This window comes from Poecile atricapillus, chromosome 3 (assembly GCF_030490865.1).
Source record: "Poecile atricapillus isolate bPoeAtr1 chromosome 3, bPoeAtr1.hap1, whole genome shotgun sequence".
NCBI lineage: Eukaryota > Metazoa > Chordata > Aves > Passeriformes > Paridae > Poecile > Poecile atricapillus.
Window position 1 is genome coordinate 36,779,591 of NC_081251.1, and position 15,415 is coordinate 36,795,005.

At 42.7% G+C, this 15,415-nt stretch overlaps 1 protein-coding gene and 1 long non-coding RNA gene across 2 annotated transcripts; one reads left to right on the top strand and one right to left on the bottom strand.

The window, feature by feature from the left end:
* Positions 1-285: 285 nt before the first annotated feature.
* GABRR1 (gamma-aminobutyric acid type A receptor subunit rho1) lies at positions 286-15,203 on the bottom strand. Its single transcript, XM_058834561.1, has 8 exons — positions 15,077-15,203; positions 13,683-13,750; positions 11,635-11,858; positions 8,155-8,237; positions 6,848-6,988; positions 6,245-6,397; positions 4,333-4,529; positions 286-3,499 (listed from the first exon to the last, which is right to left on the bottom strand). Exons 1-8 carry the CDS (start codon positions 15,141-15,143, stop codon positions 3,212-3,214), a joined length of 1,221 nt encoding a protein of 406 aa, XP_058690544.1. The 5' UTR covers positions 15,144-15,203; the 3' UTR covers positions 286-3,211.
* Positions 3,350-4,577, top strand: LOC131577129 (uncharacterized). Its single transcript, XR_009277152.1, has 3 exons — positions 3,350-3,477; positions 4,226-4,377; positions 4,463-4,577. It is a non-coding gene; the product is annotated as an uncharacterized LOC131577129 (long non-coding RNA).
* Positions 15,204-15,415: the final 212 nt, after the last annotated feature.

The window sequence follows — 15,415 nt, forward strand, 5'->3', positions numbered from 1 at the left end:
CCAGGCTGGGCTTCTGGGTTAATCTCAAAGAAATTGCAGATTAGCACCCACAGCAAGAAGAACAAGGACTGTAGTCTGAGATGGAAATCCAAGTGTCATCATCATGGTGATCTGAGTTTGCCTGCAGGCTTCTTATCACAGGCCTGCTTGTGAAACTCTGGCACTCTCCAGCCCTACCAGCATAGCCAGGTTTAAGGATGCATTTGCTATTCATCTGGATCAGTTCCTGAGCTCTCCATGGATAAACTCATGGAGATCATGCTTTTGAAGGCAAAAAACACACGATGCTATACAAATGTGAAGTTTTATTTTGATTCTGAGTGTTTCTAGAAATAAACAAAAGCAAAACCTCTCTGATTTTTTGTGGAAGTGGAAAGGAGCAGCATGTTAGTGATTGCATACAAAACCCATATAGTGAAAGGTTAAAAGCCAAAAAAGTGCATATGTAAATATGTTTAATGAGTATAGTTGCTGATAGCAAACACTGACTGTATGACATATCCTGTAGTTATAGAATACATGTATATACACATTTATATAAGACTGAAAAGGCACTAGAGTTTCCCAAATAAAACACAAGTAAATTAACAGTGTAAATCCAAGCACTGAAGTTGGGGAATTATTTAGGGAGTTGTGCTGGAAAGGAAATTTTGAAAAATCACATGGGAAGTTAGAAACTAGGTTCCCACTGAAAGCCAGGGAATTCAAAAGTCCAGCTCCCATTTGTATCTTCAAAATCTCCTTTAATATACTGATTAGATGCCAAATAATGTATGCAATATGAGATTAATGAGTCTATAAAGGAATGTACTGTACTGCAGCAAACTACAGAACATTAAGCTTCTTATGGAGCTGAAGAGCTTACTATAAAATCTGGCACTCCTGTTCATGCTGTTCTTAAATTGTAGAAATAAAAGGGTTCTTGCAATACTGAGAATCTAAATGCATTCCTGTGCAAGTTTGCCTAAGAAATCTTGGAGCTATTTGTGGGGGAAGGTGCCATCAGAATAAGGTAGGGTGGGAAAACCTGGTAGTCAACCTTTTATGTGCTTTTGCCAGAGTAAGCTTTCTACTTTCATTTGACTGAAATGTTAACAGGTTAAAAAAAAAAAAAAAAAGAAAAAGGCATTTTTTTAATCTCTTGAAAAAGCTTACAGGAGAATAATATGATATGAAGGGGACTTGATAAAACAAAGGTATGATAGTATACGTGCATGTGGAAAAAAAAAGTGTAGAAATAAGTAGTAAAACTATCTTATGGGTGGGTGTGTCTCTCAATGGTTTTTAGTTTTTGTGATTTAACAGCCTTACCTATGGAGTGTAGGCTGTAAGTGTGAGAGTTTTTCAGGTCACAATTTTAGCAGTTGTAAGAAATGCTGAGTGTGTTTATGCAATATTTATTTACATAGGAAATAAAAACAACAACCAGCAGTGTTCAAACAACTGCAATGACTGTGTCACACACCTGATGGTAGAGTGATAGAACAGGCAGGCCAGGGTAGGTATCATGTAAGAAGATTCACTCTCCTTGTGGAGTCTCAACTGCTTTGGTCTGATGCTCAGAGCAGCCCCACTTGTCAAACCCAAGAGTATTTGCTGTGCAGGCAGTGATGAATTCTGCAATTGTGTGCAAAAGCATTTGTGTGTTTAAAGTCCTGTGAATGCAAACCCTCAGATAGCTTTGTGAACACAGGTGTATATCACATAGCAGCAGAACAAATGAGTGATCACAATTCTGAGACACCTTTGGTGCTACTGGTGTTGTAAAGGCCCCTGATTCCATTAAACTGATTCTTGTTTTTCTGAACTATTTTATCACTTCTGTATTACAGATTCTGCCTTTTCCATATGGAGTGTATTCATACTAACTGGCTGCTCTGCAGACACTGTGTTGGAGAGTTGGCATTTAAGTCAGTGCCAGCTGCCCCCAGCTTCAGCTGTGTCCTCTTGCTCTTGGAAGGTGCTGAGCCTTCTCTGAGGGCATGGTGAGTTGCAGGATGCTGGGGCACTGTGCAGCACGAAAGCAGATTCTGTTAGTTGTACCTGCGTCTGCACTGGAGCTGCTGTCTTATGGTGGAAACTGTTTTCTTACTTCATTCCAAAGGTTTTGGCATGGTATCTCTTGTAAAGTCCTTACTACTGCTTTGTCAGCTGTTGAGCACTTTTCTATTATGTTTTTAATACAGATGAACCTGGATTTTCTTGGAAGTGAGTGCAACAGGAGCACTGAATCAACAATACTGCTGGCATTGCAGGCTGCAACAGGTTTTGAGGCTTATACAGGCTGGTAATTCCCAGACTATATCAGAGGAAAGAGTTTTCTCCTGAAGTAGTTTGGATTTTTTTTCATAGACAACAGATTGTCTGCACTGGATGTTTTTGTAGAGAAACGCGTTCCCAGGAAACTCAAGAGCAAAACTACCCAAATGAGTGACCCAAATAAGCAGATCCAAGGAGAGCTCCTCTGTTTCCCAGAGGATTTGGTTACAGGAACTCTGGCTTTTGTTAATTACTTATTAAACGTACATAGCAACTTGTATTATAAAAACTTGGCCAAGACAGTTTGGAAATATTTCCGTGTTTTAAATACTATTAGGACAAAGCACAAGTCTGAAAGTATTGCTATGTGGACCTGTCAGTGCAGTACTGCTAATGAGTCATGCATTAAGCTGTGAGAGATGTAGCCATCAATAACCTTGCAAAAGTGTTTTCCAGTACTGGGTATTTTGTGTTTGTAATTACCATTTCTGACCTCATCCTGCAAACATGCAAGTATTTGCATATTCTTGTATTTATCGGTACTGAATGTGGTCAGTCTGCTGAGCTGAGAGATGTATGCATGCATTCAGGTACTCAGAGAATTAGGATTTCAGGGGCACAGAATGGAGGATGCACCATATATAAGCAACTTGCAGTTGTAGTCACTTGTTAAAATAGTTTACAGTGGCCCGTGAGGCACAAGAACGAACATAGCACATCTTTAAATAAGTATAAAATTTTAGATTGTATATGCTATATTTTGCTGACATGTGAAACTTCCACAATTATTTATGCCACAGATGAGTTGCCTCTAATTAAAAAAAATTAAATCCTGGAAAAAAATCAATCTTCCTGCCAATTAAAACAATTCTCTCTTTTCTTTCTGTTAGCCTATGAGACTGTACTTTCATTTAATGTCACAATGCTCTGTGACTACAGAGGTTATGAATCTTTACGAAAAAATGGACCAGTATATCAAATTAAACAGAATGTATGCCCCAGGGAATATTATCCTGGAGTACTTGTCAATGGCGTGGGTGTCGATCCGCATGCTGACGTATCTCTGGTTTTTCCTCCTGGCCGAGCCCCTCTCCGAGCCCAGCGCCAGCTGCACCATCATCCGGTCCTGTTTGTCCCCGTCCTCGGACATGAAGTGCCCCAGCTCGTTCACGTCCCCATCGTTGTAGCTGCCATCCACCATCATGGGCCGGGGCTGAGGTAGGCTGCATGCACAGGCAGGCTGTGGGCACACACAAGGGCAGCAAGGGTTTGAGCTGTGTCCACACGGTCACAGACAGCCCTTTCCTCCTTCCAACCCATAGAGGTGGGGAAAGGCATGGGGGATTCAGGCTGCTGGGATGCAAAAGGGAGGACAAAACAGTGGAGATGGGCAGGAGCTTTTTCCATCTCCACTTCCATGTCTGCAAGGCACAGGTGCAGTCAGGGAGAGAGCAGGGCTGTCTGTGGAAAAGGTCCTTTGGCTCAGGCACAGGTATCAATGTGTAAACAAAGGTTGGACTTGCACCTTGCAGCTGAGAAAATCACAGAAAGGCAGACGGAAACTGCAAAAAGGAATGTATGAAACCTGCCCCATTTGGAGAGATCTTAGGCTGAAATTTTAGTTAAAATTTAATGTAACAAGGGTAGAATGGGAAAATTGGGACCACTGTATAAGTTTAGACTGTGCATAGACGGTATCTGTCATGTCATCTGAAACCCGAAACACAGAATCTAACTGATTCTATCCACAGGTTTTAATCTACAGTATAAAACAATATTTAAAGGTAAAATCCTAAGACGCATCCCATCTATACAGGCAGTGGAGGGCTATTCCTGGAGGGAGTTAGTCTCCGCAGATTCCAAAGAAAGAGGAGTGAGCTTGGGCATGGGCTGTGTGTGGCAAATCTTTATAACCCACAATGCCTCACTGCTGGTGTCTTTTTGCACACACTGCATTTTCTCCCAGGCAGCTGAAAGCAGCACTCTGCAGTTTCAAAGCCTTGAACATTTCCAGACTTCTGCCACACCTTTTACCAGGGGCAATAAAATGACACTGGAGATAGAAAACCTCACCTTGTCCCGCAGTTTCCTCTCCTTCCGCTCTTGCACTGTTGTCAGGTAATTCACCGCCGCGTATTCCAACACCGAGAGGAAGACAAACACAAAACTGACCCACAGGTAAATGTCCACTGCTTTGATGTAGGAAACACGAGGCATGGAGGCATTCACCCCAGTGATGATCGTGGACATGGTCAGCACAGTGGTTATCCCTGGGAATGCACCAGCAGAAGAGATCATAAGATGCTTTCAAACCAGACCCTTCATCACAAATACAGCAGTTGTTACAACTTCCTGACATCTGAATTTACCTTTCAATATTTTTTTTTTCACTTTTGGGTATCGAGTTTCACTGCCTGAGGAGAGTCCAGGCAGCCCTGATTTGTAACTGGGATTTTCTTGTCTATTTGGTGAGCACAGCTCTAATTCTGGTCTCAGGTGTTGCTAGTCTGGCTCCTCACCACACCAGCAGCCTCCCACCCTATGGCCAGGCAGTGGCACTTTGACCCTGTGCTGGCTGCACCCCATTCTAGGCTCACTACAGTCCCTGGTGGGGTACAAATACATGGATTTGAACTCAGTGATCCTAAAGGGTTCTCTTCCAACTCAAGATACTCTATGACTCTGTGATTCTGAGTGTCTCAGCTTCTAGTTCAACCCCTCCACAGCATGGACACTGCTGCTTTTACCCGTTTCCCCTGTGTTTTCTGTATGCTGGACTTCTCCTGGGAAGTCTTGCTTCATGAGAAGTCACAGAAGTCCCCAGCTGACTCTCACACCTGGTCTGTGCCTTCACTGGAGCAAAAGCAGGGAATATGGTGCCCCACAAGGTAGTGCTGCCCCACATTACACCCTGGGAGAGCACAATGAGCACATGAGCAAGGGCAGGAGCCCCTTGTCAAGGGCAGTAGCTCAGCATTACCCTGGCTCTGAGAGAGCCCCTCCATGGCCCTCTCATTTCAGGGGCTAATTATGTCATATTAGTGATTACTTTGGAAGTTGAAACGATGTATATAAGCACAAAGGACTGAATTCACATGAGTATCTAGGTGCTAAAAATTCTGCTAAGGCAGTGCCTACATCTTCTGAAAAGCCATGGCCCATACCCTTATGCTTCTTTTAATGATGTCTCGAGGCAATGGGTGCTGTTTCTAAATTCAGACATGAAAAGCTGCCCTATTGCCATCTCTATTTTGTCTCTATATTCTCTCCACTAAGGGAATATGATTTTAAGAACAAATAAAATCCTGAGGCATATTGCCTGAAATAAGAGGAAGCAAGCTTGAGTTCAGAATCTGCAAAAAAACCCCAAACAGCACTTTGCTAAGGGCAAAGCATCCACTTTAGAAGATTTATGTCCATATCACAGTTCTGCTCCTATGGTGACTCCTGTGACATATGACTTCATCTCTCTGAAAGATGCAGCAAAAGCAGAGTCTGAATGCCTCACACTGCAGTGCAAATTCATTTAACAAGTTAAACTGCACAGCACAGTTCAGCTGTGTTATTTCCACCCTCCCTCCCCTAGCAAAACTCAATAAACTGAAATTTTGTCAGGGCTGCTGCTACTGATTTTCACCTTCTTGCACACTGAAGTCTCCGAAGGATACTGACACCTTGGCTGTACACGTACCCTGTCTCTGTTTAGAGCAATAAAAGCGGAGTGGGAGGTTTGTTCTCTGACTCATTCTAGGTGCATATTGTGCAACCAGGGAAAGCAGCTCTCTTGGTACTGTAGGGCACGAGAAGTTTGCACTCTGAGGGGACATATGCCTTGTCCCTGGGGCATGTATGTGTGGCACAGCTGATTTCTGTGCCTCAAGGCAACACGGGGGCAGTGCATGGGATGGGGGATTTCACCTTGATGGTCAAGGCTGTGGTTGCAGCCTTTGTCTCTTAGGTCTGCTGACTACAAGACTGACTTTACCTAACGGGACTCTGGCAGGAACTGCTCGTCGGTCAATCCAGAAGGACACCCAGGACAACATGACCATGAGAGTGGCGGGGAAGTAGGTTTGAAGCAGGAAGAAGAAGATGTGTCGGCGTAATGTGAAGTTTATATAGAGGCGATTGTACCACCCTGTGAAACAGAATGAAAAAGAGAAGTTACACCAACATCAGGCTACTTTCAGATAGGGTAATGCTGCATGAGGGGAAAAGTGAGTAACTTTACACACAGTTAATGGCTGCAAATCACTGCAATTTACAGAAAAAACCTCTTTACTGAACTAACTATCAAAGTCAAAGCATCTCTTGGGCTGATATCTTCCAGAAAATATAACCTATTCAAAACTCAGAGAGTTTAATTCAAGTTAAGACTTGGTGCAACCTTGAAGAGGGCTTATCTTTCCAGACTGCATGACCATTAAGATGGAAGTGTGTGGCAGGGACAGCTGACTTGATATAGAAGAGTGGCAGGTCTGATGGGACACAGAGAGAGCTCCCAGTGGACAATCCTCCATGGCCAAGGCCAAGAGAGACAGTTTTCACCCCTTCTCCCCCAGCTCTGGCAGGTGCTCTGTCTGCCCACCTGTGCTGCTGTAAAAGGCAAGTTTTGTGGTGGTGTGAAACTCCTGAATCAGGAACTGGGACAGTGATATCCTCTCATCTGTTTTAAGGGAATCATTCCCATTCTTCCAGTAGAGCATAAGGTCATCTTCAGTGTAGGCATCTAGGAAAGCAGAACAAACTCAGGATAGTGCACTAAGACAGCTGCTACCACCCCCACAGCCCAGGATGTGCCCACACAGCCCTCCTGGCTCCCTCAGAGCTCCCAGCTGAAAAGCTCAAATTCCCAATGCCACCCACCTAGGTTGTGGGTATGGCTGTGGCAAGGAGTGGACTAGCTCATTGTCACAGCCCTCAGGCCTGATGCCTGGTACATTCTGTTAACCCTTCTGCTTCTCTAATTGTAGTTTCACACACATACTAGGTGTGTCAAGTAACCCACTGTATCAGAACTTGAAAAATTCTTTCTTGTAAAATTCCTAAGATCAGTAGCAGAGAAAAGCAGCCTTAGCAGAAAGAACCTGTTTGGGGTGATGAGAGGAATGATTTATCAAGGGTCTGAGGAATGCAGGAGGAAAACCTCTAATTTTTCTGCCTGTGATACACACATGAACATTACTTGGTTTTTTAATATATGTGGAAATAACAGTAATGTTAATCCTTCACATGGGTTTAGTAGCAGTTCTTTCCAGAGAGGGAGAAAAAAATCACATATTAATGTATTAAAACAGAATTAAGACTGTAATTTCTTATTGCAAGGTTAAGCAGAGGAAAATAACTCAAAAAAGCCAACATTTTCAAATGTTGCTACATGAAATCTGGCCAATTCAAATGTGCATCATACTTGGGACAAAGGGTGTAAGCTGGGTTTATCTCAAATAGGACTAAGAAGCATAAGAGGAAGGCAATTAATGTCACTACCCTGCTGTGGTTTCTACACCAGTGATGAGCAGATGGGAGCGGAGGGCATAAGGCCATTTATTCCATGTGTTTGAGGGCACCTGGGCAAACAGGTGCTCTTGCAGGCTGCTGACCTGCAAGCAAGGGTCCTGTGGGTGGAGTGGCAGTGGGGCAGCCTGGCTGGCATTCAGAACCACTGGCAAGGCAGTGCTCACAGCTGGTCTTTAAAAACACTTGTTCCAACACCATCTAATTCTAGTGAAAAAATACGGGCCGGGAGCTTCTCTTAGTGTTGAACTCTGATGACTTTGGTTAGAGCTCACATGAATGTAGCAGCAGTTTATTTATTGGTATAATTAATTATTGGTTTAACACAGTTTGGGTGCCCATGGGGTGTCCTTGGCTCCCCTATGCCTCCATATTACTTACAGCTTTCAATCTCCAGGGAACATGTTTGGGTATCCAGGGGAAAGCGACTAAAATCCATGTTGCACATTGCTGTTACTGTAACTCTAGGAAGAAATAAAAATCACGCATTAAAAACTTGTCTCCTTGTGCAACTTAAAAATAGTAAAGGTGTGAGTTTGGTTTTCTATTAAACAACTACAACTAGTACCACTCATTTTATTAAACAACTACAACCACTATCACTCAACTGAAAATAAATTCCTTCCATTCCACTAAAGCCATTCCATTTTAGTTAAAGCCATTTCTTCCTCTCAGAAAACTACTGTTCAAGGTGACTAGAAAGTTAGGCCATTACAAATTGCAACTAGATGACAAAAGTATTGGAGAAGAAAATGAGAAAGGGCAAAAAGGACACTTCCTCCCTGACAATGAGAAAACATATCTCTTCAGACATCTGTCCTTTAAACAGATGCTTTGTATGGTAAAATAATTTTCATTTATCAAAGCCATCGTAGTGCCATGAGGGATACATGTAATTTCCCTGCACAGAGTGAATTTCCAGCTGCTCAGTGGGAACCCGGTGATCACACATGGAAATCAGCCACCAGAGGGCACAGGGCTGGAGCTGGAATGCAACAGTGACCACTGAAATGCTCTGGCTCATCAATCGAGCTCTCTGGCCTTGCTATAGTCTGATTACCACATTTTTAATAGCATAATTTAGTGTTTGAATCAGAAGCAACCATAAATCTTCACTGGTTTGGACTCTAAAGAAGTAAATGAAAATAAAAGTATAAATCATATCGGGGAAAGAATTAATAAGGTTTAGAAGAGTTAGTTGGTAGAGAGACATCTGTCATATAGTGATAAAAACACAGTGCAATTCCTTATGTTAGCAGTCCTTCTGCACAAGTGGGTTCTGTCTGATGTTGCTTTCCTGTCTGAAATTAGACTTTGAGTGAAAGTCCTTGGTTGAAATGGAAGTTTAGGAGCCAGTGAGGTCTATGGTGGTTTCTAAAATGAGAGAACAATGTCTAGCAAAGAACCCTAAAAAGGCAGACACCAAGGAGAAATAGAATCTGCAGGCAAAGGCATTCAGCAAGACAGAGAGGCAGTAACGACCTGCTTGTTCTTATGGGGAGCCTTTGTCCTTCCCCAGCATTCACAAAGCATTGCAAGCTGCACTCGCTGCTGAATAAAATACTGAAACTCTGCCAGTTTGCTACTGAAGACATTCGCCACCACTTTGTGCTGGGCAATTGTTTAAGCACAAGGCTGTGAAGGATCTGAGTAATTTGGTGTCCTCCAGTTCCCATCTTCTTTAGATAATCATAAATGCTTGCAATGAATATGGTTGGCAGCTAAATGAGTGCGTAGGCACGCATGATATAGCTGAACAATATGTCATATTCTTGGCCTTTCTTATTGTACTCAGGACCTGACCAAAATTTGTAAAGGCCTAAAGAATATCTGAACCTTGTCTAATCTGATGAGTGAAGAAAAATCTTTGATAATGAGAAGATAGACAATGTTCAGGCTATGTATCCAAATGAACTGTAGGATAAAAATACCAAGAAACAGAAGAATTTTTGTCAAACTGATGCCCCCTAGGGAATCAAGAATTTCTTTGCTTGACTTCTTTTGCAGGATCATAAAACACCTTGGCAGGCTGAGAAGTTACCCCCTCACCTTGTGGCAGGCTCAGCTTCACCTCTGCCAGTACCAACATTCCCTAAAGACCTCCACAGCCTTCACAAGCAGTGTATTCTGCAACTTTCTCACTAGTTAAAGCTATGAGTCTTGCTGATACTGACCTCCTATCACTCAGGTTTTCCTTCTTTTTGTCCTTCAGAATATATTATCTATCATCTGATGCTTTGTTTATTTATCAGGTATTATTTCACTGCTGTGAAAGTGATGTTGACATTCTTGCATCAGAACATTGTTCAGAATCAGAACAGAAATTTTCTTTCTAATAGGTTTTTATGGGTCCTTTGGCAATACTTGCTTTTTAACTGAATGGAGCTGCAGCCAAGTAAAACAGAAGCACGGATTTTATTTTCTTTTAGAGATTGACAAATTGATTATCTGGGATAGAGTTAATTTTTTTTCACAGTGGCTAGTGTGGGAATACATCTTGGATTTGTCCAGAAAACAGTGTAAATAACACAGAGATATTTTCAGGAATGCTGAGCAGGGCTTCCACAGCATCAAGGCCTTTTCTGCTTCTCACCCCCACCCCAAAAGGGAGGAGGCTGAGGGCACACAGGGAGTTTGGAGGGGACAGCTGATCCCACCTGACCAAAAGGACATTCCACAGCATATGGCATCATGCTTAGCATATTAAGTGGGGGAAGAAGAAGGAAGGGGTGGAAATTTGGAGTAAAGGCATTCGTGTTCCCAAGTGACTGTTATGTGTGGTGGAGCCCTGCTTTTCTAAGGTGGCTGAACACCTGCCTGCCCTTGGGAAGTCATGAATGAAATTCTGGATTTGCTTTGCCTGTGCATGGGGCTTTTGCTTTATCTAATTCTCTGCCTTTATCTCAACCCATGAAGGTTTTTTTTGTCTTTTACTGTTCCAATTCCCTTCTCCCTCCCACCAGGAGGAAGTGAGCCAGCAGCTACATGGGGATTAGTTGCCAGCTGGGGTTAAATCATGACACAGATGCTCCTCACTTAGCATCTCCAAGCATGAAAGTGTTACTTACCAGAAATTAAAAAATCCCAGTTTAATAACATTCAGACTTATGTCAACTGATGAACTATTTGGAAAATAAGAGAGAAAGCCAAGGCTGGGACCATCCCTCAAGCCAGTGGACAAAGCAATGTCTACCAAAAATGTCTCCTGCAAGGAGCTTCCATGGATTTCACATGAAAAGCGAGCAAAAAGCAGAAAAAGCCAAAACAAGTGTTTGGGTTGCACTAACCATACATGGGAGTCACCAGAAGTTATATACCCTTGCTCTGAAGCTTGTCACTTCATGTGCCGAAGGATGCTCCCTCTGATTTTTTGCTTACCATAAAGTGGCACTCGGTAAAATTTATACTTCTCCATCATTGCTTTCAAGAATAGAAACTGCACATTTTGCTAAGCCCAGAGACTATGCTGTGTAGTGAAGTGGATAACTATAGCTACCCTGGACTTCTCTTTATTGCCAGACACTGCCCTTTTATTTAGAATGTGCCCTGCAGGGATTGCAGCCTGCTGGCCCTCGCTGAGCTGCTCCAAGCTGACTGCAGCTTCCCAACAGGAACAGGGGCTAGCCATGCTCACAAGGCAAGGGAGAGTGGTGGAACCAACAATGCTGGCACAGAAACTGGCTTTCTGCAACAGGCACTTAAATGTACTCATACAGGCACTCAGATGTCTGTGGATAGCCAGCACATTCATTATTTTTTATGCTTTTTTTTGTATGAAGTCATGCAAAAACACAATACAGGAATCAATTAAACCACTTTCTCTTTCCACTAATAGCTTGCATTGACCAAATGCAGTTTTACCTGAGGCTATAAAGTACCTTCCCATCTGGCTGGACCCGCAGCATGACATTGTCTGTGGTGGTGTCGTGGATGAAGGAACGCTTGGAGTGGACGAAGAACATGTCAGGGACCCAGATCTTCTTCACCAGTCTGCCATCAAAGGTCATGCTTTGGTTGTTGGTGCTGGGGAAGGACAACCTCTCGTCTTTCCAGTAGTGCCTCAGATAAAGCGTCATGGTGAAGTCCTGCAGCAAACAGGCTTCTGTCACAACTTAAACCTTATCAGCATAGTAGCTCCTCTCTGAGACAATGAACTGTAAAGCACCTCTCCTGAGGGCACATCCACTCCCCCTGGGCTGAAAGGGTCATCACCAGCTACAGCTTGTTTATTCATCAGGTCAGATAGATTTACTGGGTTCAGACACAACTGACTTCTCAAACTTAAACTCAGTACAGAATGAATAACTCTGTAGCTGATGTGTCTTCATTCAAAAAGCAAGCAATGATCTTGCTAAGCGCCATGGCATTTTTCTACAAAGCTGAATGAGTTAAAAAGTATTGATTCTGAAAATATAAAATCTTCTCCATTATTATTTTGCTCACAGCCAAAATTGACCCTGAATTTTTTTTTAACCGAAGGCCATCTAGCGGTTTTCCCATGTTGATGAGTGTTGCAACTTGACATTAGAGAAGGAACAGGGGCAGTATTCAAAAGCCATGGGAACTAATTCAAAATCATAATTTTTGATTTAGAAAAAACCAAAACAGAACAGGTTTATTGTTTGGGTTTTGTTTGGTTTGGGGTTTGTCTTGGGGGGTTTTGGTTTTTTTAACTTCCAAGTCCTCAATGTTAATTCTTCCACTTTGCATTCAAATCCCAAAGCTTTTTAGGGGCCCTCTGGCCACCTTCACAAGCTTGCTCCTCAGCCAGGACAGGTGAAGGCTCGGGATACCCATGGCTAGTTGTTGGGGTACCAGGAGCACTGGAGTCAGGGAGTCAGCTGAAGGGGTCCCCAGTTCTGGGGGAAAAGCTCATCCCTGAGGTCAAATGACTGCAGATATCCCAGCCCACACAAGAGTAGAAATAGCTGCAGTGAGAGGAGCCTGACATGCCACCAGTGTGTCTGCCCACCACCAGCTGTGCTGCCACACAGCCCTTTCCTGGCTCAGGCATGGGAGGAGGTCCAGTGCAGGCTCTTTAACCCTCTGTCTGTTGATTGGGAGCACAGAGAATCTGAGGCTTCCTGTGAAACCTTCAGACCTGTTTGATAATTTTGTTGAAAAGTCAGAACATTTTGAAAAATATTCTGTAGTGGGGAGCGATTTTTTTCTCTTCCAAAGAAAAACCTGAGTTACTTAGAGACTCTGTGGGTCATAGAATGTTTGGATTGGAAAAGTGTCCTTAAAGAACATCTTCTTCCACCACCCACCCTGACATTGGCAGGCTATCTTCCCCTAAACCAAGTTGTTCAAAGCCCTCTCCAGCCTGACCTTGAATGGGATGAGGCATCCACAACTTCTCTGGGCAGTTTGTTCCAGTGCCTCACCATGCTCTGAGTAAAGAATTTCTTCTTTACATCCAATCAAAACCTATCCTCTTTCAGTTTAAAGCCATTCCCCCTATTCCTTGGGAGCTCTCTGGCCCCTTACTACCTCAGAACTTGTCCAAAGTGATACTATGTCTACAGCATGCAAGTTCCTTAAAACAAACACATTCATTGATCTCCTCAGATCTTTTAAGTGCATTACCGCTGTTTAAGAAAATATAGATAGAATATAAATATAGAATATAAATATAAAATAGAAACCCAAATCTCTTGAGACAGTCTTGGCAATGTTTTATCATTTTGTCATAAAGAAAAGAAAATGTCAGATTTCCTCCTGCTTCAAGGGCCATTAAATGGTAGCATGAGGTTAATAGAAGTAATTGTTGGCAGATACAGATCAAACCTGAATCTGCCTTTGGAGGCTGTGGAGTGTTTGTCCTTGGCAGTATTCAAACTCCATGGACACAAACCCAAGTAGCCTGCAGAGTTTTGGTCTCCAGAGGTCCTGTCTGTGACTCTTACCATGTCCACCTCAGAAATGCTGTCCAGACTTTCAACTTGGACATCCACCCCAACAGGAATTGCAGGGCCTAGAGAAAAAAAAAAAAAAAAATAGGAGCTGACAAACTTAGTGAAACAAAGCAATCCACTGATTTTACTATCTTACAGGTAGAAATACATGCTCAGTCTGAAACAGAAACAACAGTAAACCAATAGAAAGTATAAATTATTGGAATTCACAACAAAAAATTCCTAATAACAAAGTCAGTAATAAGACTGACCTACTAATAACTTTCTTTTTCTATTGTGTCATCCTACATGTGTCCCTTCAAAATTTAAAAGTGAACTGTAATTCAGTAATTCACTAGTGCTGGGGTCCAGGACTGGCAAGACAGATCACTGGAAGAGAGACCAGTGGTGGCACAACTAAGGGAATGTGGGAGATTTTCCCTCACTTTTGCTCCCCTTGCAGGCTAATAACATCCATGAGAGCTACTATGTGTATTTGACCTTCACAAGACTCAGTGCTCAGCTGAGGAAAAGAAAGGGTGACAGGAGGGGATACATTGCAGGACACATACATGTGCCACTGAGCCTGAGGTTCCTGAGGGGAAGGATGTGACCCCATGTAATAGGGATTCTGAACTTTTTTCCCTCCTCCCGGCTTTGACTAGTCCCTCATATACCTCTGGCAATTACAGTCCAGGAGATCTGTCAAGTATAATAATGCTCACATTTGTGAACTGCTGTGAAACTGAAATGTTTTTAAATTAATTGAACATGCTGGTATTTGGTATATTGAGCATTTAGCGATAAAATCTTCTTTCATCAGAGTATATAATGGTATCCTGGATTTGAATGACCATCTGTCAGCCAGAAAGGGTAGATAAATTACAACATTCTCTAATCCGATGGGCTAAAAGAAAGTGTGTTCTCCTTCATCCATTTCCCTGAAAGCTTTGGGTGCTCTAGCACACAGCCACAAAAATGCGAGCAAGCATTAACACAGACAGTCAAAATATTTTCTTTTGGGTTATAAATGAAGTAAGTGGAGTACATCATTTGATTGTGCACACCTATGTGCCACACTAAGACAAAAACTTAGAATTCCCTCCATCACCCAGGAGTAAACACAAGGTGTATTTGCAGATTTTATCAGAAGAAAGTATCACTGAGCACCAGGAATAATATATTGCCTGTTAATCACATTTCCATGCCTTTGACTAAGCTTTTTGCTCATCCAGAAGGCTATTTCACTGCACCTATATTCCCCTGAGAGTACAATGAATTCACAACTCAGAAGAACAGAAATTAGAGACAGAACAGCCAATCTGCTTCTTCACTGCTGTACATGTTACAGTATAAAGAAGTGACAGTGTAAAACAGGAACAGTGACAAATATGCATGTTTCATACCTCCAAAACCTGGTCTCATGCTGAAGTCATGGTCATCTATTCGCAGCAGCTGCTCTGACTTCGTCATGGGAGATTTGGTGATGTCAGGGCTTCGTTTTAAGATTGGGCTACCAGGAGGAGAGAAGCACAGCTATGAGCCCTGAGCAGTGCCTGTGAGAAGTACGTGCTTGTTTCATTCCATTTACTCCTCAGAACATCCACCCCTTAGACCTTAGGCCTGTGATTGTGGCAGTGTTTGGCAGCATGTCATTAAAAACTGATTCCTGCACTGATCATCCAGTTTAGGCACCTGTGATAGTTTCAGCACTGAGAAAACATTTGTTGGGTGGATTTTTGTCC